The sequence below is a fragment of the Eucyclogobius newberryi genome, unplaced genomic scaffold, assembly GCF_026437365.1.
Source record: "Eucyclogobius newberryi isolate DKJ021-1_F unplaced genomic scaffold, fEucNew1.0.hap1 SCAF_16, whole genome shotgun sequence".
NCBI classification, from domain to species: Eukaryota; Metazoa; Chordata; class Actinopteri; order Gobiiformes; family Gobiidae; genus Eucyclogobius; species Eucyclogobius newberryi.
Window position 1 is genome coordinate 10,316,140 of NW_027315790.1, and position 27,469 is coordinate 10,343,608.

The 27,469-nt window shown below is 38.6% G+C and overlaps 1 protein-coding gene across 1 annotated transcript; it reads left to right on the forward strand.

The window, feature by feature from the left end:
- Positions 1 to 705: 705 nt before the first annotated feature.
- Positions 706 to 27,449, forward strand: necab1 (N-terminal EF-hand calcium binding protein 1). The gene is made up of 13 exons (XM_072447423.1): positions 706 to 826; positions 2,653 to 2,677; positions 4,668 to 4,776; positions 5,465 to 5,490; positions 5,697 to 5,794; positions 12,264 to 12,400; positions 16,823 to 16,944; positions 19,416 to 19,492; positions 21,364 to 21,420; positions 24,226 to 24,338; positions 24,627 to 24,704; positions 25,857 to 25,948; positions 27,005 to 27,449. Exons 1-13 carry the CDS (start codon positions 740 to 742, stop codon positions 27,031 to 27,033), a joined length of 1,050 nt encoding a protein of 349 aa, XP_072303524.1. The 5' UTR covers positions 706 to 739; the 3' UTR covers positions 27,034 to 27,449.
- Positions 27,450 to 27,469: the final 20 nt, after the last annotated feature.

Sequence of the window (27,469 nt, forward strand, 5' to 3'; positions counted from 1 at the left end):
AACCAATCAAAGCCCGAGACGTGTTGTCGCGATATTTGGAACAAAAAAATAAAATAAAATCATATTATATAATTATTTGCATGGATGTCATTTATCAATATATTATTCATGACTATACTGTTTATTCGGGTAATTGGTTTATAGCTCTATAAATTTAACCTTAGATATATGCTTAAAGAAGGCTAGTTTTTAAATTGCCCACTTTTTTTTTCTTCAATTCTCGTCCTTTTTCCTGCTGGATCCTCCAGCAATACAATAAAACAATAATCTATTTTTAGTTGGAACTTATATGTCCTCATATGCAGTCTCGTCAATTTCCACCAGATGGCACCATAATACAATATTTTGACACGCAACTTTCTGCAACAAGTTAATTCATACATTCATTTTCAAAACAGCTATAAAATATTTGCAGCGCAGTATATATTTTAGTATATGTTGCCTTTAAGAGGTTTTTTTTAGGTGATTGGAAAAACTAACACTAGCTGAATGTCCGTGAAACTTTATATTATTCACGCTTCAAATGCAATTAATGAATGAAATGAAATTTCGCACGATGACTAAGTAACTACACGATGACTAAGTGACAAAGAGCATCTACGGGTTGTGCCATTTCTAAAACAGCTTGTACTGATTCTACTGAACGACGTTTCTGACGCTGGGTTGACGCTCGTGCCGTGGTCTAGAGTCAGATGAACAGGACACATTCCTGCACAGTTCAGCCCTGAATCCACAGAAGATGGACTGTTGCGACGAGGTGCAGAGTGTGCCCGAGGAGCCCACCTCTCAGATGGAGCTCAAGAAGGGGATGTCCATATTCATTGATGTAAGTAAAACAAATGATCAGATTTGCATCAAAAAACAAATTTGTATCAGAGACAGCACAGTCAAGAAAATGATGTTACTGTATACTGGCTATTATTTAAATGCGTGCTTACAATAGTTTTTAATCAGAATAAGCTTCCAGATGTGTTGTTTGCTTTTGTTTTTTGAAAGGTCAGGCTTCTACGACAATCCATTTAAATACAGGCTACTATATCTAAATGGATTGTCGTAGAAGCCTGACCTTTCAGTTTGGTGGATGTGAAAAGCATATCAACCAGTGGTCATTCATTTATGCCAACACCTTAAATGAGCTTGTATCAGTTTGACAAAAGGCACAATTAAAGTCTCATTAAGTTGCCCATTAGTGTAAAATCACATATTAATCCTTCATACTGCAGTTCTGCTTTATCCAGATGCAGTTAGTGCCTCCAAACTAAGCATATTACTTGGGATGAATTAATAAGAATTCTGATCATCTATAATTTATTCAGTATGATGAGATTTTAAATATTAATAGTTACATTATCAGCTAATGATTCTATTGTGCTGTGGTAGTTATTATGGCTCGCTTGTCCTGTCGCTCTGTGCTTTCTGCAGTGCCGTGTTTCTTGTTTGTTAAAGAAAGCCTGATTTATTCATGGCAGGAGCAGGTGGCTCTGAGATTTCAGTTTTAAGAAGATGAATTTGCTTTGTCTATTCTTCTGTGAGCTCTGCGTGCAAAAAAGAACACACGCATTCAGGCTGGGTTTGTGGTGATTCGCTTGAATGATATTACTTATATTGAAGTATAGGTTTTTGACCTCATAATCATAAGTCTTGGTTAAAGATTTATCTTTTCTAATTTGGCAAGTGTCCCACTCAAAAACCTGAATGAATGGAAGAGGAAGATTGTCTGTTGACCCAAGACAAATAATCTGTGGCCATCACTGGAAACAAAGCAAAACATTGTCACATTAAAGGTGTCCGCCATTTGCTTGTCTCCATGGAGTTGTTGTCGCTGTGCTTGTAATGTTCCATGGTATGGCATTAAACGTATCTGTCTTGCTTTTATTCAGTTATTATTGTTCAAACCTTGAAAAACATGTATTCTGACAGAGCGGCATTGCCTTTCCACAGATCTCACCTGTAACTTGTCATCTGCTCCATGGTGCTAGATACTTATTATTTTATTTAGATTAATTTAAATGTAATTCTGTGGAACGAAAACGTTAACATCACCATGGAGACAATCAGGTTTAATTGTCACTTATTTTTATCTCATTTCTTCCCCACGGACACTAAAAATCATTGTAATGTTGTAATGTAATAATAGCCACTGTAAAAATGATTGTTTAAGCAGTTTTGGGGCAGTAGTCTAAGCTTTAGGGCTGGGCAATACAATTATTTGATTGATTTGTGTTTTTAATAATCAATTATATGAAAAATGTGCAAAATTATGTCATCAAAGCTATTACTCAAATTGTAATTGTCCAAATTGTTCAGATTTATTTTAGGGTTTTTTTGGCCATATCACCCAGCCCTCCTTTTTTTGTTCACTTGCTTCTAGTTTACAGGCTGCAGTTTGCCAATTAGTGAGGAATATTTCACAGACTTTTCGCTAAAATCCTGAACCCATTACATCAAATCACATACAATTCTCCATCAACATACAGAAAGGGAACGCAAGGTACAAGGTCTTTTTTCTGGTCCTGTCTAAAGCTCCCGGGCTGGTTTTTAATCTCCAGACCCGAGGACAGAGGTTTACATTATTAAATAACACACAAACGGATGCTTTGATGACATGACACCATTTTTCCGACTATGTTTCTGTTTGCTTTGTATTTGCAGATATTACGGAGAGCGGACAAAAATGGTAATTATACCTAGATCTGCACAATATTGGAATTTTTGTCATTCTCAAACTGCTTTGATTATCAAATTGCTTTAGACTTAGCTGTCAAAACTGAAAGAAATCAGGTCAAGGCCAGAAATAAATAAGATCTATAAGCAGCAGCTAAACCAGCTATTAACAAAATGTCAACCTCTTTACCAAGAAACAACTGGAATCTCGGGAACCATGATCAAACGTCTGCTTGTAATTAGCTTTTGCTGACAGTTATCAATGTGTTGTCCAGTCCTGCTCCCCACTCGCCCCCTTGTCTCATCATGAGGCTTTGAGTACATCACAGATGTAGTTCCTCACTTTATGAATTCAGATCTCGAAGCTTTCAGCTGATGCTCTTGTTAGTTTCCATGGAAACAGGACACTGACCGGGCCCAGGAGAGGGTTCAGTTAGCACTAATGAACAAAAACCTCAAGGATTTATGCACTGCTCAGAATTCAAGATCAGGGAACTAATTAATTACTTTTTCAAAAATCTTAAATGTGTTAAATCCACTATCACGGCTCAGCTTTTTCCTGTTTTACTGTTGAAGTTTTGTGGACACGTGTCAGGACTGAGAAATTAGTCAGATGTAAGTGACTGGCTTTTACTTGAAGTATGACTATTCAATTCAATGTATTTCTTTATTTATAAATCACAACAAAACATTGAATTGATTAATCTTGATTCAACCAACTGAAAATTAGAGAATCAAACAATGAAACAATCAAAAGCTGATTCAACAATATTTGAAGGAATTAACCAGAAGGATAACTGTCCCAGAGCATCCCCTGTCCCCTGTCCTTAGACCCTAGAACGAGGAAAAACGACAAAAAAAATAACTTTGAGAAAGTTAGAAACCTCTGGTAGAACCACGGCGAAGCAGAGATCCTACTCCTACAGGTGAACAGACTGCAGATGGTCCAGGACTGACACGCTTTCCATTGGACTGTGGAGCCAGAAACACTTGAGGAGAGAGAGTGACTCGCCTAGACCAGTGGTCCTCAACCTGGGGGACGGGACCCCCATGGGGGTCATGAAATGATTTCAGGGTGTCCCTAGATGATGGTGGAATATTGAAAATGTATGCAACAGTCTTAGATAAGCCTTCAAATGCAGTGGTAAATGTTTAGTCCTGCCTGCTGGCCTATCAAATTCATGTATCTAGGCCTTGACCCTAAAACTAAAGCCACTCACTAGAAATAAGGCTACTTTGTGGATAGTCTATTTTTTGTGTTTGGGGTTCGCGAATGCCAACGGTTGTTACTATGGAGGTCGCGACTAAAAGGGTTGAGAACCACTGGTCTAGACTATGGTATTGCATTTAAATAAATTGGCTAAAATTCTGAAGTTCAGGAATATTTTTTTCAGCTCAAAATGATCTTTAAGTTAAACTAATTTGTCGCATTGCTATGTAGCCATAGTAGGTCAAATGCCAGTGTATTTTATGATCCTGGCCCAAATTTGGAAGATAATGGAAATGGATGTGAGTGAGACAAATAATGGTTTTGTGGTGAAAAGCTGTAAAATTGGGGCTTATTAAACACCCCAATACAACTAGAAATATAAAATATATTTAGTAACCATTCTATCGACAAGGGATTTCTTTTGAATTAAGCAGCAAGAGATGTCAAAGTACAGCTTTAGCCCAGACGTAGTGCATTCATTTACAAAAGCCATTTACCAGATTTAAGATTTGTGCTTTCCTTTGCCAGTCCCTTTTGTTTAATGTATTGTGCCAGTTTTAATTCTGTGTCATTATGTGATTTTGATACGTACAGCTTTTGGTTATTTATGTGTGTGGCTTTGGTCCAAAAATATTTGAATTTATTTTTGAGTTTATGAAGTTTTCCGTCATTTTGAACTATGATGTTGTGTGTCTTTAGTCTGTGTATCAGGGGCTTCACTTAGCCTTACTTCCTGTACCGCGGAGCTGCTCTGATAACACGTTGACATGGTGCATTTGTGCTATGTCCCCAGACGATGGGAAGCTGTCTTTTGATGAGTTCAAAGCTTATTTCTCTGATGGGGTCCTGACAGCAGACGAGTTGCAGGAGCTCTTCCACACCATCGACACTCACAATACAGAGTAAGTCCCTTATTTAGGGCACAAGCCACAATTTGGTACCTATCAATAAACTAAGCATTGATGAACTCTTGACAAAAACATCAAACAATGGTTCATTTCATTTCAAGGTGAAATGTGAAATCTTTCTGGAGGTTAGAGATGTTTCACAGTATGACGTTAAACGCATCTCTATTATTCAAATTTAAAAAGACATGAATGCATTCTTACTGTGAGTGGTGTCGCCTCTCCACAGATCTGATCTGTAACTTTGCCTGGTGTCGTCTTCCGGTTGTCTCTAAGGAGATAGATAAGATAATATAGCTTTAAAATATCACAACTTTAGATTAAATATATTTTCTCGGCTGAGGATATCCAGTGCCTGACACTCCTGAAGCTTGTTGTGAGAAAGCAGCTTTAGTGCGTTTCCTTGTCTGAACACCTAACCTCTGAGTTTCCTCCTGATCAAACAGCTCTGAGTGTTTTCTCCTGTTTTGACTCATTGATCGCTCCCACACTGGACTACATTGATGTGCTGTTGGAGCCAGTTTTGAAAAGAGATGCCAACTGTAAAATGTATTGCTTACATATAGGCCTAGATCATCTCACTATTCTTATTTTTTTATTTCATAATAAAGGCTTTCATTTAACCTAAAATATAACTGACTTGCTTTTATAATGACAATTCATTTGAATGTCTTTTATTTTACAGCAATGTGGACACAGATGAACTCTGCGGTAAGTCAAACGTACTTGCAAACCTATACATATATTAATCCCTTTGGACATTTCCCAAGTAGTAAATATTTCATCTGCCCTCACCCCTGCCTCCCTCCTACCTGTTCTGACAGACATGTTGCTCTTTTTCTGCCACACACCCACAGCCCTGTCAAAGCACTTCAACTCAAAGTAAAGGTTTTGTTTTTTGTCTTTGGTGTTTGCAGAGTATTTCTCCCAGCACCTTGGTGAATATGAGAACGTCCTTGCTGCTTTAGAAGACCTGAATATGTCGATACTGAAAGCCATGGACAAAACAAAGAAGGTATGTCACCACAGGTTTGGTTATCGCACAACAAAACACATCAGACAAGATGGATGAAAGTGACAACCTGAGAAGAAGAGAAACATTTTGAGCACGACCTGAGGATATCTGTGACTTTTAACACTGACTGAAATGATTTGTCTAATTTCAGTCAATCCATAGAGCCCTACTTTAATGCATACAACTTATATAGTGCTCATTCACTCCACACGTAAGGTACTATTATAGCCACAGCTGCCCTGGGGCAGACAGAAGCAAGGCTGCTTATCTGTGCCATCAGCTCCTCCGACTACCACCATTCACACACAGGCATTCAAACACACCTGATCCATACTAGGCAATGTGGGTGAAGTGTCTTGCCTAAGGACACAACAACTCTTCCTCTGTAGCACCTGTTGTCTCTCATCCAAGCACTAACCAGGCTCTGCCCTGCTCAGCTCACAAGATTTGACAGGGTTGGGCATACGACTTTCTTGACGCAATGAATGTGATTTCTAAAATCTGTTTCATTATTCTTTTCATCATTCATTCACCTAACGTTTTGGTTATCTTACAAACACCTTAAACCAGATCTGACTGCTTGTCTCCATGGCAATATATTCACTGGCATACTGTGGAACGTTTCAGACCCTCCAGCTAAACCTTTATAACATTAAGAACAAATCAACCAAACTAGAATTGTTGTTATGTAATAGAGTGTCTGCGTCATAAAGCAGACACTTTATGTTCTTGTATTCACATTTATTTTTCCATTTCAGGATTTTTGATGCATTTCAACTCCTTTACACTTTCACCAAGAGTTATACCTCTGTACAATCGCTTTCACCATCTTAATAAATTGATTTGATTTGATTTGAGGGGGGCTATTGTTTTTGACATTTGTTCACCTTGTACTTTTTTTCAGTATTTGCGAAAGTAAATTGCTAACGCTAATGCTAATTAGCGTTAGCAATTTAGCAAACACTCGCAATGGCTTCAGCCATGCACATTATCTAGTAATTTCACAGTATAATGCAGACAAGTATAGAGTCATAAACACGTCACATTAGTAATAGTATTGCTAACTGCTAAACTAATCTAATAGTAAAAGCAGTTTAATCAAACAACTGAAGGCAAATAGAATGCTGTTAAATGGATCTGAAAAGGCTGGCAAAAAAACTGGCATAAAAACTGTGACTAAACACATTGACACAATGATAACACTTGTTGAATATATCTGTTCATTGTTCAAATTGGAGTCATTTGTAATAAGCAACAACACCTCTGTTTTAACCATTATTCTGGAGACAGACATTTATAAAATAGCATGAAGTAAATATAGAAATAAAGGTGAAAATTGTGTATTTATACAGCAAAAAACATTTATTCAATATTCTGATAAGTGCCTCTTGGTCCTGATTAATGCTGAAATCAGAGCATCCATCTGATGCCTCATGTGGCGCTTGTAATGATAATCATATTGAGATGTTTGATTTACTCACAGTGTGACCTGGTCTGCACACTGCACATATTTCCCAGCATGCACCTCTGCTTCTCAGCTGGTGGCTTTAGACTTTACATTAGTCCTTTTAGCAATGGAGAGCACAGGACATGAGCCTGGCCATATAATGGGATTCAACAATATGTTTGCATCTCTGTTTGATGAACGGGAAGTATTGTAGATGCTTTGAGTGGGTTAGAAAACAGTCTGCATACTAAAGAGAACATCCCCCCTGTTGAGATGAAATAGAGGAGGCTGGAGGGTGAGAACATGCATGCTGATCCCTGTTGCAGGATCACGGAGGTTGGATCTTGGTTGGTCTTATCCCGCGGCACAGCCTCAGATCTGCACACGAGCTGCTCCTTCAGAAACAGCGTGGGAGTCGAGGCGTTCATTTGTCAGGTCTAGATTCTTTATGAGCAAAGAGAAATTGAATTCAACCTTGCTTCTGTAATGCACAGTGTCAAAGATCCATAACTCAGAACAAAAGAATCATAACTCACACTACAAAAGAACCATAACTCAAACTACAAAGAATCATAACTCAAACTACAAAAGAATCATGACTCAAACTACAAAGAATCATAACTCAAACTACAAAAGAATCATGACTCAAACTACAAAGAATCATAACTCAAACTACAAAAGAACCATAACTCAAACTACAAAGAATCATATCAAACTACAAAGAACCATAACTCAAACTACAAAGAATCATAACTACAAAGAATCATAACTAAAACTACAAAGAACCATAACTCAAACTACAAAGAATCATAACTCAAACTACAAAGAATCATATCAACTACAAAGAACCATAACTCAATACAAAGAATCATAACTACAAAGAATCATAACTCAAAACTACAAAGAACCATAACTCAAACTACAAAGAATCATAACTCAAACTACAAAGAATCATATCAACTACAAAGAACCATAACTCAAAATACAAAGAATCATAACTACAAAGAATCATAACTCAAACTACAAAGAACCATGACTCAAACTACAAAGAATCATAACTCAAACTACAAAGAGCCATAACTCAAACTACCGTATTTTCCGTACTATAAGTTGCACCTTTTTTCATAGTTTTGGCCGGGGTGCGACTTATACTTATATTTATACTTATATACTTATACTTATACTCCGGAGCGACTTTTATGTGATATTATTTGCTATTTTCACACTTTCAACTGCATTTCATACTCCAGCGCAACTTATATATGTTTTTTTCTTGACTGGTGACCGTATTTTCCAGACTATACGTACTCCGGTGCGACTTATATTCCGGAAAATACGGTATGAAGAACCGTAACTCAAACTACAAAGAACCATAACACTTCTTCTTTGGTGTTTATGGCGGCTGAGAACCATAACACATACTATAAAGAATCATAACTCAAACTACAAAGAATCATAACTCAAACTACAAAGAATCATAACTCAAACGACAAAGAGCCATAACTCAAACAACAAAGAATCATAACTCAAACCCAAAAAACATAGCGCAAACTACTAACAACAGCAACAACAGTCTAAGGAATAAAGTCTGGCGGTAATGCAACACTCGGATGCCAACCGCCATAAAACAACAACAACAACAACAACAACAACAACTACCAAAGCAGTGCCTTTTTCATAACTAAATCGTATATATATCCCTCCAAAACCATCAAATCCATGTATGATTAATTGTGCATATTATACAATGTTACAGAGTCCTATTTGCGTCATAAATGCATGTCATCTGTCAAAAATGTTTAAGGCATGTGCGAAATGGTTTTAAATGAATTCTAGAGGAGATCATGAATTGTTTGATATTTAAAAAAAGACCTTAGGGGCACAAAATCTGCCTTGGTTTTTGTGCAAACAGAAAAATAGGCGGCAGATTTAGCCCGACTGCCAATCCCTCCGAGAGCTCAATGTGCAGCAGGCAGTTTGAGGTGCCAAAATCAAATTACACCTCAAATCACTTTCTGGTCTCCAAGAGGTCCAACTGGAATGGAGAGGCAGTCCAGAAGCAGAGACACATGGAAGACAATTCAGTTACATTCCTCATCACTGGTTTTTTCAAACTTCTCACATTGAATCTCTTAAATGCAATCACTGCGCCAATGCAACAGCTGTGTAATGGAGCGACGCAATAACGTTCAAATCAATGTACCTCTTTTTCATCCATGTACACTCGCAATGCTTTCAGGCCTAAATTATAGTTAATTAGGAGCTTGCGATGCCTCTGTGATCCCACAATGAGTCAGAGGATTAAGAAGCCTAGAAATGGGTGCTGTGCTGCGTGTGTCAGGTACAGCAGTTGCCATATTAGTCACAGCCCAAGTCATCTGTATTGAGCTGGAGCTGTATTTGAGTGGGTGAGCTCGTGTGGGAGGTGCTCTTTTTCTATTGAGTTGTGCATGCGCGGGCTTCAGACATTGTTATACATGTGAGTGGGAGCCAAAAGAGACACACACACGCTCAAATTTTCTGACAAAGCTATTTACGGCGCTCATAAACACAACGCCCACAGCTTTTATCCAGGCGGCGCATGTCCCAGGTGCCTCTCATGTTCGAGGTGCTAAACAACGATCATTCACTGATGTTTGGAGTGGTTTTGGAGGAATAGTGTGCACACCTGCCAACGTGTGTTGTACTTAAAAGCAACAATAAACATGTATTTTGATGTATTACTATTTTAGCCTTGTACTAGTGTAGTTTGAGTCCAAAATAATTATTGTGAACTGGGATTTTTCCAGAGTCAAATCTCCATCAAAGTCGCCGTTCTTGAATTTGTGGGCTTCAGTTGTAAAATATTTAAATACAAAAATATAAATATTTCAACAGTTACTACACAATTTGGGCAGTTTCAGGGAAAATGGCTGAATTTTACATTTTGTGAATTTTTGGGGATTTTGCCGAATTGTCTTTGTATAATGAAGTTGAAGTTCTGTGTACTCAGAACTAAGAAATTAATTTAGTCCAACATGGAATCAAGCAATTAATTGCTCAAAAAACATTTAAATCAACTTTTATCAATCCTTAATTTTATTGTCTTGAATTATACAACGCATCTTTCAAAAGATGCAACTGTATGGGACATTTAACCTACATTTGTACGTACCTTTAGTACTTAGTCTTTGTTTCTGCCCAATACTATTACAACATTTCCTGCAAAAAAAGGCAAAAGGCATCATATGTAGTTGCCATAGAAAGTATCAAATCAAAACTAAAAATTCTATCTCTTGAAAGGGCAAAAGTCCTCAAAATGTCACCAATACACAGGAAGCTGAAACCCATGAAATGCTTTTGCATTCAGCTTCTTCACAGCGGACCATCTGCCTCATTTGTACTGTAATTTGGATTTTTGTTTTATCACAGCTTAGGACTGTGACTTGTGACCACGTTTGACACATTTTTAACATCTAAAATGTATTGTGTCAAATTTAACTGTATATGTAGAAACAAAGATGTATTGACTTGTGAGGAAAATGTCCGATGCAATGTGTTTTCAATAGCATATTTATTTCTTTATTCTGTGTGAAAGTCCAGTATTTAGGTACAAAAGAGCCCCAGCTGTGTGCTCAGTCCTCTGAAGTGATGCGCACACACACACACACACACACACACACACACACACACACACACACACACAGGGGCTGATCACAGGAGGGAATCTATGCTCCATGTGAGCGAGAACACTGACCTTTACCAGTCTGGCCGAGCCTCTCTCCTGTAAACGCAGGTGTGCAGCCAGTGCATGAGAATGTCACTGAATAAAACAAAACAACCACAGGGAACTGAGCCTTTAAAACACACAACTGCCGACATTTATAGCCGTTTATTCTTAAGGTAAACAAACCAGGAACTGTTTTAAGGATCCCATCTGAGAACAAGCTTTACAGTTAGCAGTGGTGGAAAGTAACAAAGTACAAAAGTAAAAGGAATGTACTAAAGTAAAATGATTAAGGTATTTGTACTTTTTATTCAACCACATTTGAGAGCAGGTATCTGTACTTTCTGCCTGTCACTCTGCAGTCATATTGAAAAGGGCAGAAAAACACATACATCAGCTTTTATACAGAAGAAGCTGGACTCTGTTTTGGATCATGACTATTGAAAACACACCATTTAGCTTTAGTAAAACCCTAATTTAAGTTGTATGATCCTTTCTCCATTGTAAGTGTGGGAAACAGATGCTGTTTGATTACAGCCAAATCAACACAAAGTACTTCCCACCAGGCCCGACCTCTTGTGATATTATTGGGCTTGCTGCTTATGCATGAGCTTCTGGCCACAGCAGCCTGCTTCTGTGAGTCACGTATGTATGAATATGTGGTTTTCAGTGTATTTTTGGTTGAAGTGGCACATTCATTTAACATCCAAACACTTGAACACGAACATGCTGAAATGTTTTGAGACATACTACCAGTAGTTGGTATTTTTGGCTTGTCGTGAGTTTAAAAAGCATGACGTAAAATAATTTGGGAAAAAGCAAGAACAATCCAACTATGTCCTATTTAACGTGTATTTGTTTATTGATACTAATGACTTGTAGTGATACCACTTTTAATCAAAACTACCATCAATCAGTATTAGAGTATTATTGCATTTTTGACAGCTCACACACATAAGTATTTTTGTTTTGTTTACTAGCCTTTGTTTAGTATATTTGAAAGTATGTCTAGTTCAACAATAAAAGTATAGATAGCATAAGCAGAACAGTCAATTAAATGTGCCATTGTCTATATCCACAAATGTCCTCTATTGACTAAATTGGTTAGTGCTTGTACAAATTCCATTTCATACGACTGATTATTAGTATCGGAGTGTAATATAAAATGACTTTCCTATTTGTGTTTCTGAAGATCAAAACACGTTTCCTCTCTTCATACAGATGACTGATGTTGTAATAATTAGCAGAATAATTGACTGCCTTGTCCATCATTTTTCTAACTCCTTTTTGCTCCCACTCACCCCTGTGACTGACAGGACTATCAGGAGTCCACCCACCTGGACCAGTTTGTGACCCGCTTCCTGCTCAAAGAGACGACCAATCAGCTCCACTCGCTCCAGAGTTCGCTCGAGTGTGCCATGGAAACCACCGCCGAGCAGACCCGACAGGAGAAGTAAGAGTGTTTGATACAGGGACAATGGGGCAATGACTTTATAATTACAAGGGGTTATTCATTTCTGCTGGGAAATATCAGTCTTGTCAGTCCATAAGCCCACGTTTATGCTCTAAAGTTTAGTCTAAACCCATCGCTGCTTCCACACACATAGACTCACAGAAGTTATATTTTACAGTAGTCCATGTTTGTGCTGAGACAAGCTTCAGACACAAGTCACTCCCAAACTAAAATGAGAAAATATTAATCGTTTTTATGCCAAAGCCAAGGATTTCACCGTTTTGAGTTGAAATATGGAGTTCTTTCTTTTGTCTGTGTTCTGTGGTGTTTTCAAAGGGCCCATATCGTGGCTGCTTCCAAGTTATGGAACAATCTGATGCACAGTTATGGTTCTGGACCTGCACAGTGTCTTACCATTTTGAAATCGTTCTAAGTAAACACTTTTTCAATAGTTAGGAGCAGAGTTGCACTTCATGTAATAAATTATTAGATTTGTATTCTTGCTTGTTCTTGTTTTGGGCATTGCAAATGAATTATTCTGTGCCTGCCATTTACAAGACAAGATGGTTTGGTTTAATGCCACACTGTGGAACATTTTAGGCAAAGCAATAACATCTCCATTGACGTGGCAGACCCTCTTCCAGAGAATGTACATAGTGCCGATTAAGTCTGATTATTAGAGTTTCTAGACAGAACTGTATCATTTGAAAAGAATAAGGCTCCAACAATGAATCTAATTGTGATTAGCGGTAGTCACATATTTTGTTTTATAATTGTTATAGTTGTTTGGACTGTACAGACTCTAAAACACATATGACCTTCTATAACAACAACAGCATTTTCAATCAAAATGTCAAAAAATATTAATCATTTCTGATTTTCAATCAATAATGCACTTTATTTGTAAATATTCTCTATTTTGAAGCCTTCAGTAGCCATATTTCAACTTTTATTTGGTTAAAAATGTAATAAAAAATGATGTTTCTGTGGAGTGTGAGCGTTGGGTCTCCCCCAAGTGAAGATAATTGAGGTATAATTACAGGTCAGGTGGTGACGCAGGCTGACGCTTTATTCAATGTTGAGCCTGTTTGTGGACGCGCTCAGGTTTAGTTATGTGTGAACTATCCGTGTATTTAATTGTGACTGCATTTCCTGAAAAGTTATTGTTAATATGTGCGAGAGATAACATTTCTGTATGGTGCAGACATTCCAGACCATTTGTAATTCTAAATCCGTTTATTTTAATTTAAGCTTCCAACCAGCTGCACACAATTACTTAAACTGTTTCTGTGCACTTTCACTACCAATTGATACAACGATTCTTACTTTTAGGCCCCATTGAAAGTTGTACATTTGTGTTTATTAACAATTGTTTTCTCTGTAGCATCCACAGAACATCCACATCTTTATTTATTGAATTGTTGCTCTGAAAGTTCCCTAAAACAACAGGTCCGTGAACTCCCTCTTTTGTCATCCCTGCCTTTCTCTGGACTAATACAAAGTGACAGAAAAAACAACTTCAATAATTCAGCTTCGCCTCCTCTCTCTCTCTTTTCCCACTCTTGTTTGTGCAAAGTGCCACTGTCGCTTATCCCACCTCACCATCTTCCCCTCCATCATTTTGAGAAGCAACACTCCACACATTCACTCATGTATCGGGATGCAATCCCTGCTGGTTTGTAAATAGCTTTCTGTGGTCATTTCCCTTGCGTCTCTGCAGATATTCATGGACGTGGTATAACTTATGCATTGTGCCCTGGGTCGCCTCTGCCGAATCGGGGAAGGCTGATCATCTGTCACCGATCACAACCATTTCAGCAATTAGGGACTGAGTGTGAGTCAGAGGCGGCCGAGGGGGATGCCACCACATCCTCCCACAGGCTTCAAGTGCGCGGACAGATTGAACACAGCGAGTGAATTAATTATAATTATGTGCGTACAAATGTGGAAGCAGTATTCAATATTGTCTCCAGCTCCAACAGGGTAATCAGGGTGAAATACTGGAGCGCTTTGGTATAGTAATGAAACCGACTGTAGTTTTTGAGTTGATATCGTTTTTTTGCCCAGGAAATCACTTGGAATGTTCCACAGCATTAGACTGGCATTAAACTGTGGCATGGCCTCCACCAGGGGCCAGTGTGTCAAACCAAAATGTCAAACTACATTTGCACAAACAACCTTCACCTATAACACATTAAAGGAGTGGAACAATCTCCCTTCTGAACTAAAAAGTCAAACAAACTAAAAGTTTGTAACAACAACAACTATTCTAGTCACAAAGACATATCATGACCTCATGGGCTTTGTAACACCAAAGCAATGGAAGGAGTACTTTTACGGACTACGACAGAGTCTGAGGACTACGAAAAGTCTGAGGAATAAAGTCTGGCGGTAATGCAACAATTGGATGCCAACCGCCATAAAACAACAACAACAACAACAACAACAACATTCTCCCCCTTAATAAACCTAATGTAGAGCCCACGTTTTATGACATGCAACACCACATGCTGCGGAAATGTGTGTGTCATGTGTAAATAGGTATTGTCCCTTCAAATAAAGATGAAATTAAACTACACAGACCTTTTTCCTCAGAGACAAACAGATGTTTCACCAAGAAGAGGTGACTCTGTTCACACTAACGATGCATACTTCCAGATTTTTAGCTATAAAAACATAAATCATTTGCGGAACATTCCAGGCAAAGAAATAACATCTCCATGGAAACAAGAAGGGGGCGAACCCTCAAACAGAAAAGCATCTTAATGTTTGCTGTTATGATCAAGAAGCAATCTGAGGCATTTGTGCTTTGACTCATATTCATCTAACAATGACTCATATTCATCATATTGCAATACATTTCTACAATTATAATGCAGCTTTCATGTAAAAGTCAAACAAACAAATCAATCAATCAAACCCACATCATTTGTCTGGTCTGTAGTAAGACTGCTGTTTTTGTTTGATAGTACATTTGCACACACATCTTTTCAATAAAAAGGACGAGGCATTGCACTTGCTTCTGTGCTGTGTGCACCTGAGTGTCTCTGAACACCCCGGGGTCTTCTCAAATCCCAGGTCTTCTCGCTCTGACAGCAGCAGGCTCAGTCTGACGTCTGTCACTGCAGGTTTACCTACCTCAGTGTTGCTTTAGCCCTCGAGTTTAGCTCATCGTTTTATCTCAAAATCAACCCAATCTGACATAGTGCCGCTCTTGAGTCTTCAGGTTTTCACAGCGGTCATCAGGCAGATGTTTCAGTCTCACTCTGTGTTTACATCTAAAACCATTGGACCAAGTAGCAACACAGAGTCCATTTAAAAAAAAGACCCAGCTGATGTTCACTGTTATATTATTAATGGGCAAGCTGTGCAAGCTCTAGTTAGGATAGTAGAAAAAGCTTCAGTTGTAGTCATCTGGACTCAGTTAGAAAAAATTAGACGTTTTGACTCTCATCCAAGAGTCATTGTCAATAAGAGAATTTAGGATAACTCGACCTAAATATAGAGATATTTGTACTATTCTGTGGTAAGTCCAGCCCATTGGGAGGAGCCTTCCTGAAGTGGAACGTGTTGTTTGTTTCAACAGAAACTCACACCTTGTAACTACCGAGCTAGCAGATTCAGCCCTTTAATGGGCTATTAGTATCCCCTTTGTCTTTGTGAGACCCTTGGCTCACCCACCCTGAGTACCTGATTAGCATCTAAATGTCCTGGTCCTGGTCCTCTACCTTTCCAGGGGCTCAGTATCCCATTATAGATTAAAGGAAGATTGAATCTTAGTCCTCCATTTCTGTTTAAAGAAGGTCTTTCTTTTTTAACAAAAATAGCTTCCTTAACTCCTCTTTCAAACCATCTTTTCTCCCTGTTTAAAATCTTCACCTCACCGTCTTCAAACGAGTGATTGGAGGCTTCAAGATGGAGACACTCTGAGGTCCTGAACTTGTATTCCTTCTGTGCTGATAGTCTCTTGTGCAGAGGCTGTTTAGTCTCTCCTATGTAACGTTCTTTACAGCTTTCTTCACTGCATTGGATAGAATAAACTACATTGCTCTGTTTTTGAGTCGGCAACTTGTCCTTAGGATGAACCAGTTTTTGTCTTAAAGTGTTTCCTGGTTTAAAATAAACAGGGACTTCGTGTTGTCTAAAAAATCTCTGCAGTTTTTCCAACAGGCCAGACACATAAGGGATAGAAACACCCTTCCTTCTCTGTTCAGTTTCCCTTTCATCCTGCTTCTTGGTTCTCTTCACTCTGTTGAGAGCCCAAGCGGGGTAACCACAAGCTGAGAGGGCCTTTCGAACGTGTTTTTCCTCTTTCTTCTTGCCCTCTGAGCTGGTGGGCAGACCTAGTTAGGATAGATTTTAAAACAGAGGCATAATTAACAAGACAAATGGGCTGATAGTGAATGTTGTTTGTTTGTGAAGACAGGGCCTGGTGAAGCCTGAGGTGCTGTCCATCCAGTGGTCTGGACGCCGGTCCAATCGCAGACTTCAGAGGAACAGCAGCATGTCACCCAACAACCCTCTCCTCAGCCTCGTCAACTCAGGTCTGTGTTTACTAAATACCTGTTTTTTCGGTTGAATTCCTGCAATATATCACCAAATTCATTTTTCATAGGGCGCCCTCCCTGAAACTATTTATCAGGACTGGGACACAGCCAATAAACCTACTGTGGCTGGATATAATTGTAACAGTAACAGATTATCACAGTTCATTTTGAAAGAACAAATTAGATGAGCATTTCATTGCATGCTCCAATCATAGTTAATAGTCCTGTTTTATTTCATCTATTGCTTTGAAAACAACCTGGTTAGCCTAACATTGTTATAAATACTGATGAACTTTTTTATCAATGCACACAACCCTTTATGTATGTATGCAACTTTAATTGTTTTTAAATCTCTTAACTACACTATTGATTGCATCCCAGTATAAACTTAGCCATTATCAGCAAACAGTTTTTGTCAGTGTATTTTAGTCTGTGTTGTTGTCAGTATCGAGCGAGCGCGCGTCCCGCTGTGTCTTCGCTGTGTCACCGCTGTGTCTCGTGTTGGGAGCTGCTGAAGAGGCCGGTGCATTGAGAGGGACAGAGTTTAACACCAGAGACTGCACTGTCCTCAGGTTTTCCTGCATCTTACTTCAGCTTCAATTGTCCCAGCTTTGGTTTGGATCAAAAGACGGAGGCGATTTGTCTGATCACAGCCAGAGCCTCACAGTAAACAAAGTGTGCTCAAGCTTTTAGCAGCAAAAATACACTGTGTATTAAAATGCTGTTACATTTGAAGACATTTTGTTTTTGTTTTTTGGCAAGACAATATTTTATTCAAATTGGGGCTTGGGATGTCACAATAACACATTTTAGTGCAATGATTATTGTGAGAAAAAACATCACAATTTAACGATGATTTATGTTGAGACTGTGTCCAAACAACAGTGAAATCTTTCATTTTCTTTCATTCTCGTGGTCGAACAGGTTTGTGTAAGAAACTGAACTCTCTTAAAGACAAAATTAAGTTAAATATGAAAAAAAAAAAAAGATCAAATATTTACATTTACATCTATTTTTTGGACAACTTAAAATACTTATTTTTTCTTCTAAAACGGTAATGATTATTCATTTTTGTTTTTTACGATTATACTGTGACCTGAATAATCACAATTATCGATTAACCGAAAAATGTTTGGCTGTGGTGCGAAAACAAGTTTGTAACTGTATTACATTCTTGTTAGTTTTGAATTTATAATTTTATTTATTATTTATAATCAGAACCAGAATCAGAAAAGGGTTTATTGCCATTTGTCGATAAAACTAAATTCACAGACATAGGAACTTTCATAGGCAACACAACAACAAAACATTGAACAATGAATACTTGTCATGGAATGAGACATACACCAATGCTATTCCTTAACACACAGATAACACAATTCAACTTAGAAAATGAAACGACACAGAAATATCAGACTTTTATATGGCATGCATGGGAGAAAACGCCGGGCTGGGTCAACTAGGCTGTTGTAAGCAGCCTGGCGACCCTCCTGCGTCTCACAACGTTTTTTCTCATGCAGGTTGGTTTTATTAGATATTATGGAATAGGCGGGTCACATTTCTCATTGGTCAGCTTCACATCAAGGCACTTGTCTTTTACAACAGCTGGTATTTTCCGTAGAGATAAAGCCTTGGGTAATGTTTATCTAACTCCCCTGGGGTGTTACATCCCTCCCTAGGGTAAACATTCTTTCCTTCATCTTTACGACACCTTCACAAATGCAGTTTGTCACATGCTGTTTTTCTCTTAGACTAATGATGCAGATAATATATCACTATTATGCAGATAAAATACATCACAGAAATATAATCATATATTTACATTTTATCACGATACAAAACAACACAACAACAAAACATTGAACACTGAATACTAAACGGCATGAAATGTACATAATAAAATATAAAGTATAAGTTATTTAGTCCAAAGGAAGTGATGATATGTACATAACATTGACAGTCCGAATGTTGAAAGCTGAAGGCATTCTGAAGGCGATTGTGAGTAAGTCAGTACAAAGCCAACACTGCTAATGAACAGAGTAAATATACGGTAGACCTATTCACTGAAACACAAGATAGAAGACCGCTAGAAAGGCTTGTGCCAAATATCCTCTCATTGAAAAGGAAACAAGAAGAGATATATCCTAATGCGTCGCCCGTCTTGTCTGTTTTGTCTGTTTGGTGATAGTTGTAGTCTCCGGCAGCAGTTGCTAGGAGATAGATGACCTACCTGAAGTGCCTCTATCATTTTCGATCAAGCGCCTCAAAGCTCGCACATTGATCGGCATGTCTGACTCTCTACTCTGTCAGATAAAAGAAAAGACTGAAGTTATGTTGTTACGTCAATGTCTATGGACCCCGCAACAATCAATGAAGTCAAATGCTTTAGAAAATAGAGTCGTGCGCATGTGGCCCCTTTTCATTCGTGTCCTCCTATGTGTGTGATGGACGGTTCTCGATCTGTGTAGGTGTTTTTGACGAGGACAGTCAGTGGATGATCCAGGTCAACAGACTGCAGAAGCTCATCGACCGCTTAGAGAAAAAGGTGAGCCTGACTTGTGCAGGGTTGATCTGGGATTTGACCCAGATCAGAGGCTGCGCGTGAACAATTCAAAAGGGTGTTTATGGGACACATGCATGTGAAATAACTGCATCTTAGCTGTACACATTTTGTATCACTGATGATGTATTTATGAAAGGTTTATTGAAGTAATGTAAAATATCCGTTTATGTGGGCTTATATAAAGTAGAAGACCATTTATCACAACATTTAAAAGCCAGAAGAGCAGTAACTGTATTTGAAGAAGCCGTGCGAGTGGCACTGTAGAGTCTGCAGTGGTGGAAGAAGTACTATGTTTTGTTACAGTACAGATACAATAACAAAATTGTACCTAAGTAAAACATTTTTTTTTTTTAAAGTATCACCAAAAAAGTGACATTTAAAAATCTACTTAAGTGAATCTATTGAAGTAAAATGTTTAAAATGTTACGTTTAGAATAACCAATCAATCATGCAGATTTAACTATAACTATTAAAATGAAGTGGTGTGAAGAGGTGATAAAAGAAATTGTCCTGATTTTTTTAGTCAATCAATTTCTCTCAATGTTTTGAGGCTTTTTATTTGTATATTTGTTTTGCCTAGATTTTAACTCAGGAAGACACTATGAATGTGCTAAAAATAACTTCAACAGTCACTGTAGCTCTAAGTAGTACAGTACAGTATTTTTACTTTTGTACTTTCCTCCACTGACAGTTTGTTGTTTGAGCAAGAATTCATGACATTTAAGTCACAATTTTGCCAATTTTCAGGTAAATCCTTCAAGAATACATAATTTGCATGGTTTAGGTTAAGCTTATTGTTAGGATAGTACTTATGCTCGAGGTTAGGGTCAGTCTCTTTCAAATGAATTCTAGCAAAAGCCCAATTGTGTTTGCGCGGCACTTTTATAGTCTTAAGTGTGTACTATTTATTCAGCATGAGCGGTAGTAGTCTAAATATGTCCAAAGTTTTTCCTACATTTATATTTTTAACTGCCTCTATCTCTTAACTCCATCTGCTCTTTACATCGTCACTTGGAAATTTACAACAAATTATAGCAACTTGGATGCTGTACAACATCAACATATTATTTCAGCCCGACTGCACTTGCCCACGTACCACATTTGCACTGTTCATATGCGCGTGTTTGAATTCTCAGCTGCTCCAATACTAAAGTTTTTTTCTGCCAAAGCGTCACGCACACTCTCATTAACCTACATGTGTGATATTAACCTGAGCAGTGAACCACAACTAGCCATATCATTTCATTTCCCTCATTTAATTCGAGCTATAGGCGTTTAAACTTAAGTGTAAAAGTGCTTTCGCCTTAACGCTCAATAATGAGATGTATTGTTGTCAGGTTATGTATTCAAATATGTGAGTGGGTAATTTGAGGCACTCATTAAAAATTACTCAAATTTATCAGCAATTTACATTATTAATTGAAATCATACATCCTCAAATCATGCCCAATAAAGGTTTAGGTAGATTGGAAAATAAATTAATCTATTTTTGGAAGAAAACATTTTTTTAAAGAAAAAGTATAGCAAAAAGGTCTTTTATTTTTGGTTATTTTTATTTAGAGCATTTTTTTGGTCAAGTTATCAAGCATATGAACATTTTATGTAATTTTATTTCATTTTATTTAATTCAGATTTCACACCAATGCAAAACGTGGCTTGATTTACCACAGTCCCCTGTTCTTTGTAACTATTTAGTGACTGAAATTCTGTTTTCGTTTGTTTATCTTTTGTTTTTAGCTAAAAAACACGGTTATTCACTAAAAAAAAGCCTTGTGTAACTTCAAATGCAGTCCAGGGTCTGAAAACACCTTCTGGTATTAGCTGTATTGTTTTGATAAAAGTCTTTTGTTCAGGACATTCGTCTGGAGCCAGTGGAGGAAGAGGAGGTCTTGGACAGCGCCAGTAAATCTGTGAGTGTCAGCTAACTTTGTCCTTCTTTCTTATCAAAAGTCAAAAGCTTTTCAACAGCATCAATCTGTTAAACAAACCTACATATTAGCCTGTATGTTTAGAATGTCCATACAGAATATCTTAACTATATTAAGAAGTAGTCTACTCTTCAAAATCAACTTTTTTATTTTACCATTGATGTAAACCAATTTGAGCAAATGGTTAAATAAAAACATTAAGCTTCAAATTATAACATTAAATATTTTCCCATAAACATTGCAATACTGCCCAGACATGCTAAATGATTTGTTTTAACCAAAAACAAAAGAAGATCCAGATAAGCTGCTGAGTCATTACTTGTAAATACATTTGTCACAATGCAGCGCCAGAATACTTTGGAATGAATGCTTTATTTTAGAATTTAGCATGTTAAATCTCCATTTGAGGAGAAACAGTTCTGTGCTCTGTTATTCTAGTCCGTCAGATTTGTAAGAAAGGTCTGGAGTTGTTTAAGATGCAATAGCCCCTAGTAAACTGCTTTTGGACGTGGTTGATTGCGTTTTTAATTTATTTAATTTCATGTAGATTGTTGTCACTTGGGAAATCAGGGAGCTAGACACGAAATTAGAAGACAAAAATTAACCCACCCACATGGCCGGGTTCACACAAGCAGCACCAGGTGAACCATTGAGATGGCTCAGCAGGGAATAAGAATTATTTTAAAGCTGATGTATCCTTCAAAACCTCCTCCAGATTGAGCTTGTTTTACTCACTAGGCAAAACAATTACCGGTGCCTTAACTCTTATGTAAAATAAGTAATTATTAAGCAAAGGTGATTAAAGTCAGTGAGTCATAGTATATATTGAATGTTCTGAATGAAACGATCCTCTGCAGCATCGCTTGAATAAACATGAATGTTGTATCACTGATGTGTCATTCCCTCATCACAGACACAGTGTGGTTAAGCTCACTACCAAACTGTCAAAAATAGATAGAAATATGGAAACATAGAACTGTCTGTGTGGTCTTTTTTGTTCAAAAATAAAGTTGTTAAAACATGAAACTTAACTGGTTAAAAAGTGTAAATACTATTGTTTACGCTCATCAATCTCAACCTTGACAAAGACATTTGCAGACACATTTTTGAATTTTTTTGATGGATGATATCATCCATGGGCTAGTAAAACACAATGGAAGATAATGGATGGAACAATATATTTTGGCGCTCAATATTTATTGTGTATACATTTTGATTCTTCGATTTATTTGTTAATGTACATACTGGTACATTAAAAAAAAGATAATTCTGGTTTATTGTTATTGTATCAGTGTCATCGATCCATCCATCTTCTTCCGCTTATCCGGGGCTGGGTCGTGGGGGCAGCAGTCTAAACAGGGACTCTCAGAATTTCCCCTCCCGAGACACTTCCTCCCCCCTCCTCCGGGGGGATCCTGAGGCGTTCCCAGGCCAGCCGAGAGACATTGTCCCTCCAGCGTGTCCTGGGTCTTCCCCTGGACCTCTTCCCTGTGGGACATGCCCGAAACACCTCCCCAGGGAGGCGCTCAGGAGGCTCCGGAACAGATGCCCGAGCCACCTCAGCTGGAGGAGCAGCGGCTCTACTCAAAGCTCCTCCCGTGTGACTGAGCTCCTTACCCTATCAGCCACCCAGCAGAGGAAAGTCATTTCGACCACTTGTATCCGCAATCTTGTCCTTTCGGTTATAACCCAAAGCTCATGACCATAGGTGAGGGCAGGAACGTAGAGTGACAAGTAAATGCAGAGCTTTGTCTTTCGACTCAGCTCCTTCTTCACCACAACAGTCGATGCAGCGACTGCATCACTGCAGCAGCTGCACCGATCCAACTGTCAATGTCACGCTCCAGCCTTCACTCAGCCTTCAAGACCCCGAGATACTTGAACTCCTCCACTTGGGGCAAGGACTCCCCACCCACCTGGAGAGGGCAAGGACTCCTCACCCACCTGGAGAGGACAAGGACTCCTCACCCACCTGGAGAGGACAAGGACTCCTCACCCACCTGGAGAGGACAAGGACCCCTCACCCATCTGGAGAGAACAAGGACTCCTCACCCACCTGGAGAGGATAAGCCACCTTTTTCCAGTTGAAAATCATGTATCAGTGGCATAGAATTATTAAATATGATTGTTTATTGTGACATTTTTCTGTAGCAATATATCTTGCTTCAAAATGTGTTACTTGTGACAGGCCTGCGCTCACCTCAAGCCATGATGGCCCCCACCACGGAACGGGGTCACGTGACTGTCCCCAGAGCTGGTGCACTCACAGCGAGGCAGCCCAGCCCTGACTTAGCCTGGGATTGAGAGTCCTGGAGCATCTCATCACCCACAGACACATCATTAACACTCGGCCTGCTACCTCTGGCCCACGGGCAGAGCACTCGCTTCCTGTCTAGATCAGCAACCTCGGCCTCCCACTTGTCACAAATTCTCTTCAGAGTTAGCACAAAATGATTAGCTGTGATTTTAGCATCCACAGAGAAGATGCTGCCGCTTCTTCCCTTATCGGACCACTTCTGTTTTTTGTGCAGCCTCTTTAAACATTAGAGTTTGCATACAAAGAAAGACTTAATTTGTACATGACACAATACTATTTTCGGTCCTTACAACCGTATGTAGAAAGTGACTGTGACAACATGTATATGCTTTGACCCAGTTCCAGTTTCCAAACCATTACAATTTAGCCCTTTTCAAACATTCTTCCTTCTAATACATCAACAAAAAAGTCCTAACTATGATCTGTCTTTGGTGTTGTTCGTCTGTGTGTGTGTGTGTGTGTGTGTCCAGCACATCCTGATGGTGCAGAGGCAACTCACGGTGCTGGAGGACGAGGTGGATGACTTTCGTTTGGCTCTGAGACAGTACATGGACTGCTCCTGCGCTCAGACCGGCTGCCTACAGTCAGTCATCTTTCTTCATATTACATATTAAATGCATTTGATTCATGAGTTTGAAAGAAGGGTTGTACTTTCAAAAGGTCAAGAGCAATAACTACCCTTTTCTGACATCTTTTGACGTTTCAATTAGTTTTTGTTTGTCCAATCTTAGCTGCCATGTTATTTAGCAAACAAAGCTCAATAATAGTATGTTATGCATTTGTGATTAGGGCTTTATACACGCAGGCATTTGAAGTGTCAAGCCACATGATGTAGGGTCATTAGTTATTGAACTGTTGTTGTTTTTGTCAGCATCACAGTTCAACGGCTCACAAATGAATCACGCTTCATTCTATATGAGTTTTGGGAGCACAACAGCGTCTGGAAGAAGTGAGTATGTCCTTTTTGTCCACTGAATCCTAATTGGTTTGCCATAATTATTTACGGTCCTATTGTTTTGGTGGTTAACACAGTATTACTTTCCGACAATTGGGATTCCCATTTATTGTCAATCTAAGAATATAAATTGAATTTCTTAGCCTCAAGGAACCGTCACATACTTGACAATCGCACAATAAACATCCACTTTACTGTGTTGGCAGTAGCAAAATCTCATTCCGCCAGGTTATTTTGAATGAATTAAGCATCCTTTGTTGTTTAGTGTTCACAGGTGACAGTCTTAGTGCATTTAGGCCCAGATTTACTAAATGTTGGCAAAATGAATTGAGTGAGCAGTTGAGATTTGAATCTCGCAAATTTGGCACGTGGGATCTAATGAATATGCAAAACTAACACAGAAAGAAAAATCCAAATGAGAAAGTTTTATGACAATTTCTGATTTATCAAGACTAAAAGGAGCTAAAGTTCAGCACGTCCGAAAAGCAGGTATTAAACTTTTGCACAGAACAGACTATTGCAGTTTACACATCAATGTGGTGTTAAAAAAAGGATTATTTATGAATATAAGATAATAGGCCGTGGCTGCAGAGCCGCGGCGCGGTCAAATGGCCCAGCAGTTTCAGGAACCGCGGCACTGCCATATAGCCTCATGACTAACCCTAACCCTAACCCCAACCTTAACCTTAACCCTAACCCTAACCCTAACCTTAACCTTAACCCTAACCCTGACCCTAACCCTAACCTTAACCCTAACCTTAACCCGGCGCGGTCTAAAACGGCGCGGTCAAATAGCGCAGCAGTTTCAGGAGCCGCGGCACAAAATAACATGGCAGTTTCGGCGCCGCGGCTCTGTAGACACTCCCAAGATAATAATGTGTTGGTTTGATGGCGGGAGAGGCACGGTATATGTGACATTTTGGGCAGGATTCTCATCTGTATCACACAGTGGATAGAAGCTTATAGGAGTCTGTCCCATGTCCTGTTAAAGTCCTTAGTGAAGGTAAATAAGGTGCAACACGCCTACAAAATTGCACATGCTAGTTTAGTTTAGTTTCTCGTAATTTAGCACCCGTTCTAGTAAATTTGGGCCTTAGAGTAATAGTAATTAAAGTGTACTGACTAACAAAGACGTGTTGTGTTCAGCCACCTCCAGACCAACTACAGTAAAACCTTCCAAAGGGCCAACGTGGACTTTCTGGAAACCCCTGAGACCCTCACCACGATGCTCGTCCCTTGTAAGAACAGTGACACTCTAAATATAGAAACCTAACATTAATAAACATTTAAAAGGCCAAGTATCACATGAACGCTTGAAATGTACTGGCTTTTTGTCATCTCTAGCTCAGGTGTGTAATACTTCCTTACATTGGCTCATACTTTTACCCTTTCTAATATGTTTTGACTAAAGCTTCTTATTGCACTAGCCATTGTACATTTTTAGGTTTATATGTTGACAATATTAAAGAACGGTCCATCCCTGGCTCGTTTATATTTAAGATGTTAGTACTGGAATGTTCCACAGTATGACATTCAATTCAGTTTATTTTTGTAACGCCCCAAATCACAACAGCAGTTGCATCGAGGGACATCTATTGCATTCAAACAATGACTTTGTTAATAATAATAAATAAAGTGAGTGAGTGGGGTTGCTTCTCCACAGATCTGACCTGCAACTTGGTCTGGTGGCATCACTTGCTTGTCTCTATGGAGAGGTTTAAAGCCATTCTGTGAAACATTCCATCCAAAGTAACAATATCTTCATGGAGACATAGTTCGCCTTTAGATTATTTGAACATTTGTGTTTCTTGCATTGCTCTTTTTAGGTCTTTATTATTCAATGTTTTCAAATTATAAATCAGTGTCATGTTATGTCCAAACAGTTAAGTAGTAACTGTAAGTCCTCTTACAGTTACTACTTGTAGTGGAGTCATTTCCTGGGCCACTAGTTTGTACTTCAACTTAAGTGATAAGTAACATTATTCTTAGACCATTGGGCTACTCTACCTCTGGGACAACTTATCTCATTGATGCTGACTCTACCGAGAAGAAAGAATAAAGGAAAAACACATCTAAAATCAAATAATAAACTCAACTTTTATGGAAAGCTAGAGTGGGGTAATTATCAACTGCATAATACATTTTGTAACTGAGATCACATTGCTGTCATCCAGAAACAGTTATAATTGTTCTGATAATATCAACAGACTATTATGGCTTTTTGTACACAGGATACAAAGAGGCACACACTATTACAAGATTGATTGATCTGTAAATCTTCTCTTTGTGCACAGCCTCATGGTGGGTCCTCAACAACAACTGAGAGGCCGAGCAGAGCGCCAACACGGCAGACGCACTCACACTAACTTCCACACTTGTGAAGTCATGGCTTTTAGTATCTATTCAAAGACCTCCATGTTCCTTCATAGTTTGATGGTTATTTTATGTAGACCATGTGTGAGTTTGTTTTACTTGTAAAAACAATGATCTAATCGGACGGAGACGGCTCTGATGACCTTACATCATCACTGTTGTTTGACGTGTCATTGTTCGCAGCCCAGGGTCGTTCAGGGAGAGTCGAGCAAGTGGTAAATGTGTGAGAAAGAGACGGAAAGAGGAGAATGAGAAAAAGATTAGCAATTGTAGCAACTCCAGGGAACTCATTAAGCTATTGTTCTATTGCTATTGTGTTTTTTCTTGTCTTATTAGGATTAAATAAAGAGTATTTATTGTTGTCTACACATGAACGTTTCATTTTA

What these genes read in the sequence shown, in the direction of transcription:
- necab1 (XM_072447423.1), top strand. Translation starts at nt 740, where the DNA reads ATGGACTGTTGCGACGAGGTGCAGAGTGTGCCCGAGGAGCCCACCTCT. An exon ending in GGACACAGATGAACTCTGCG is followed by an intron (nt 5,491 to 5,696) that starts GTAAGTCAAACG and finishes TGGTGTTTGCAG; the next exon opens with AGTATTTCTCCCAGCACCTT. An exon ending in CCATGGACAAAACAAAGAAG is followed by an intron (nt 5,795 to 12,263) that starts GTATGTCACCAC and finishes TGTGACTGACAG; the next exon opens with GACTATCAGGAGTCCACCCA.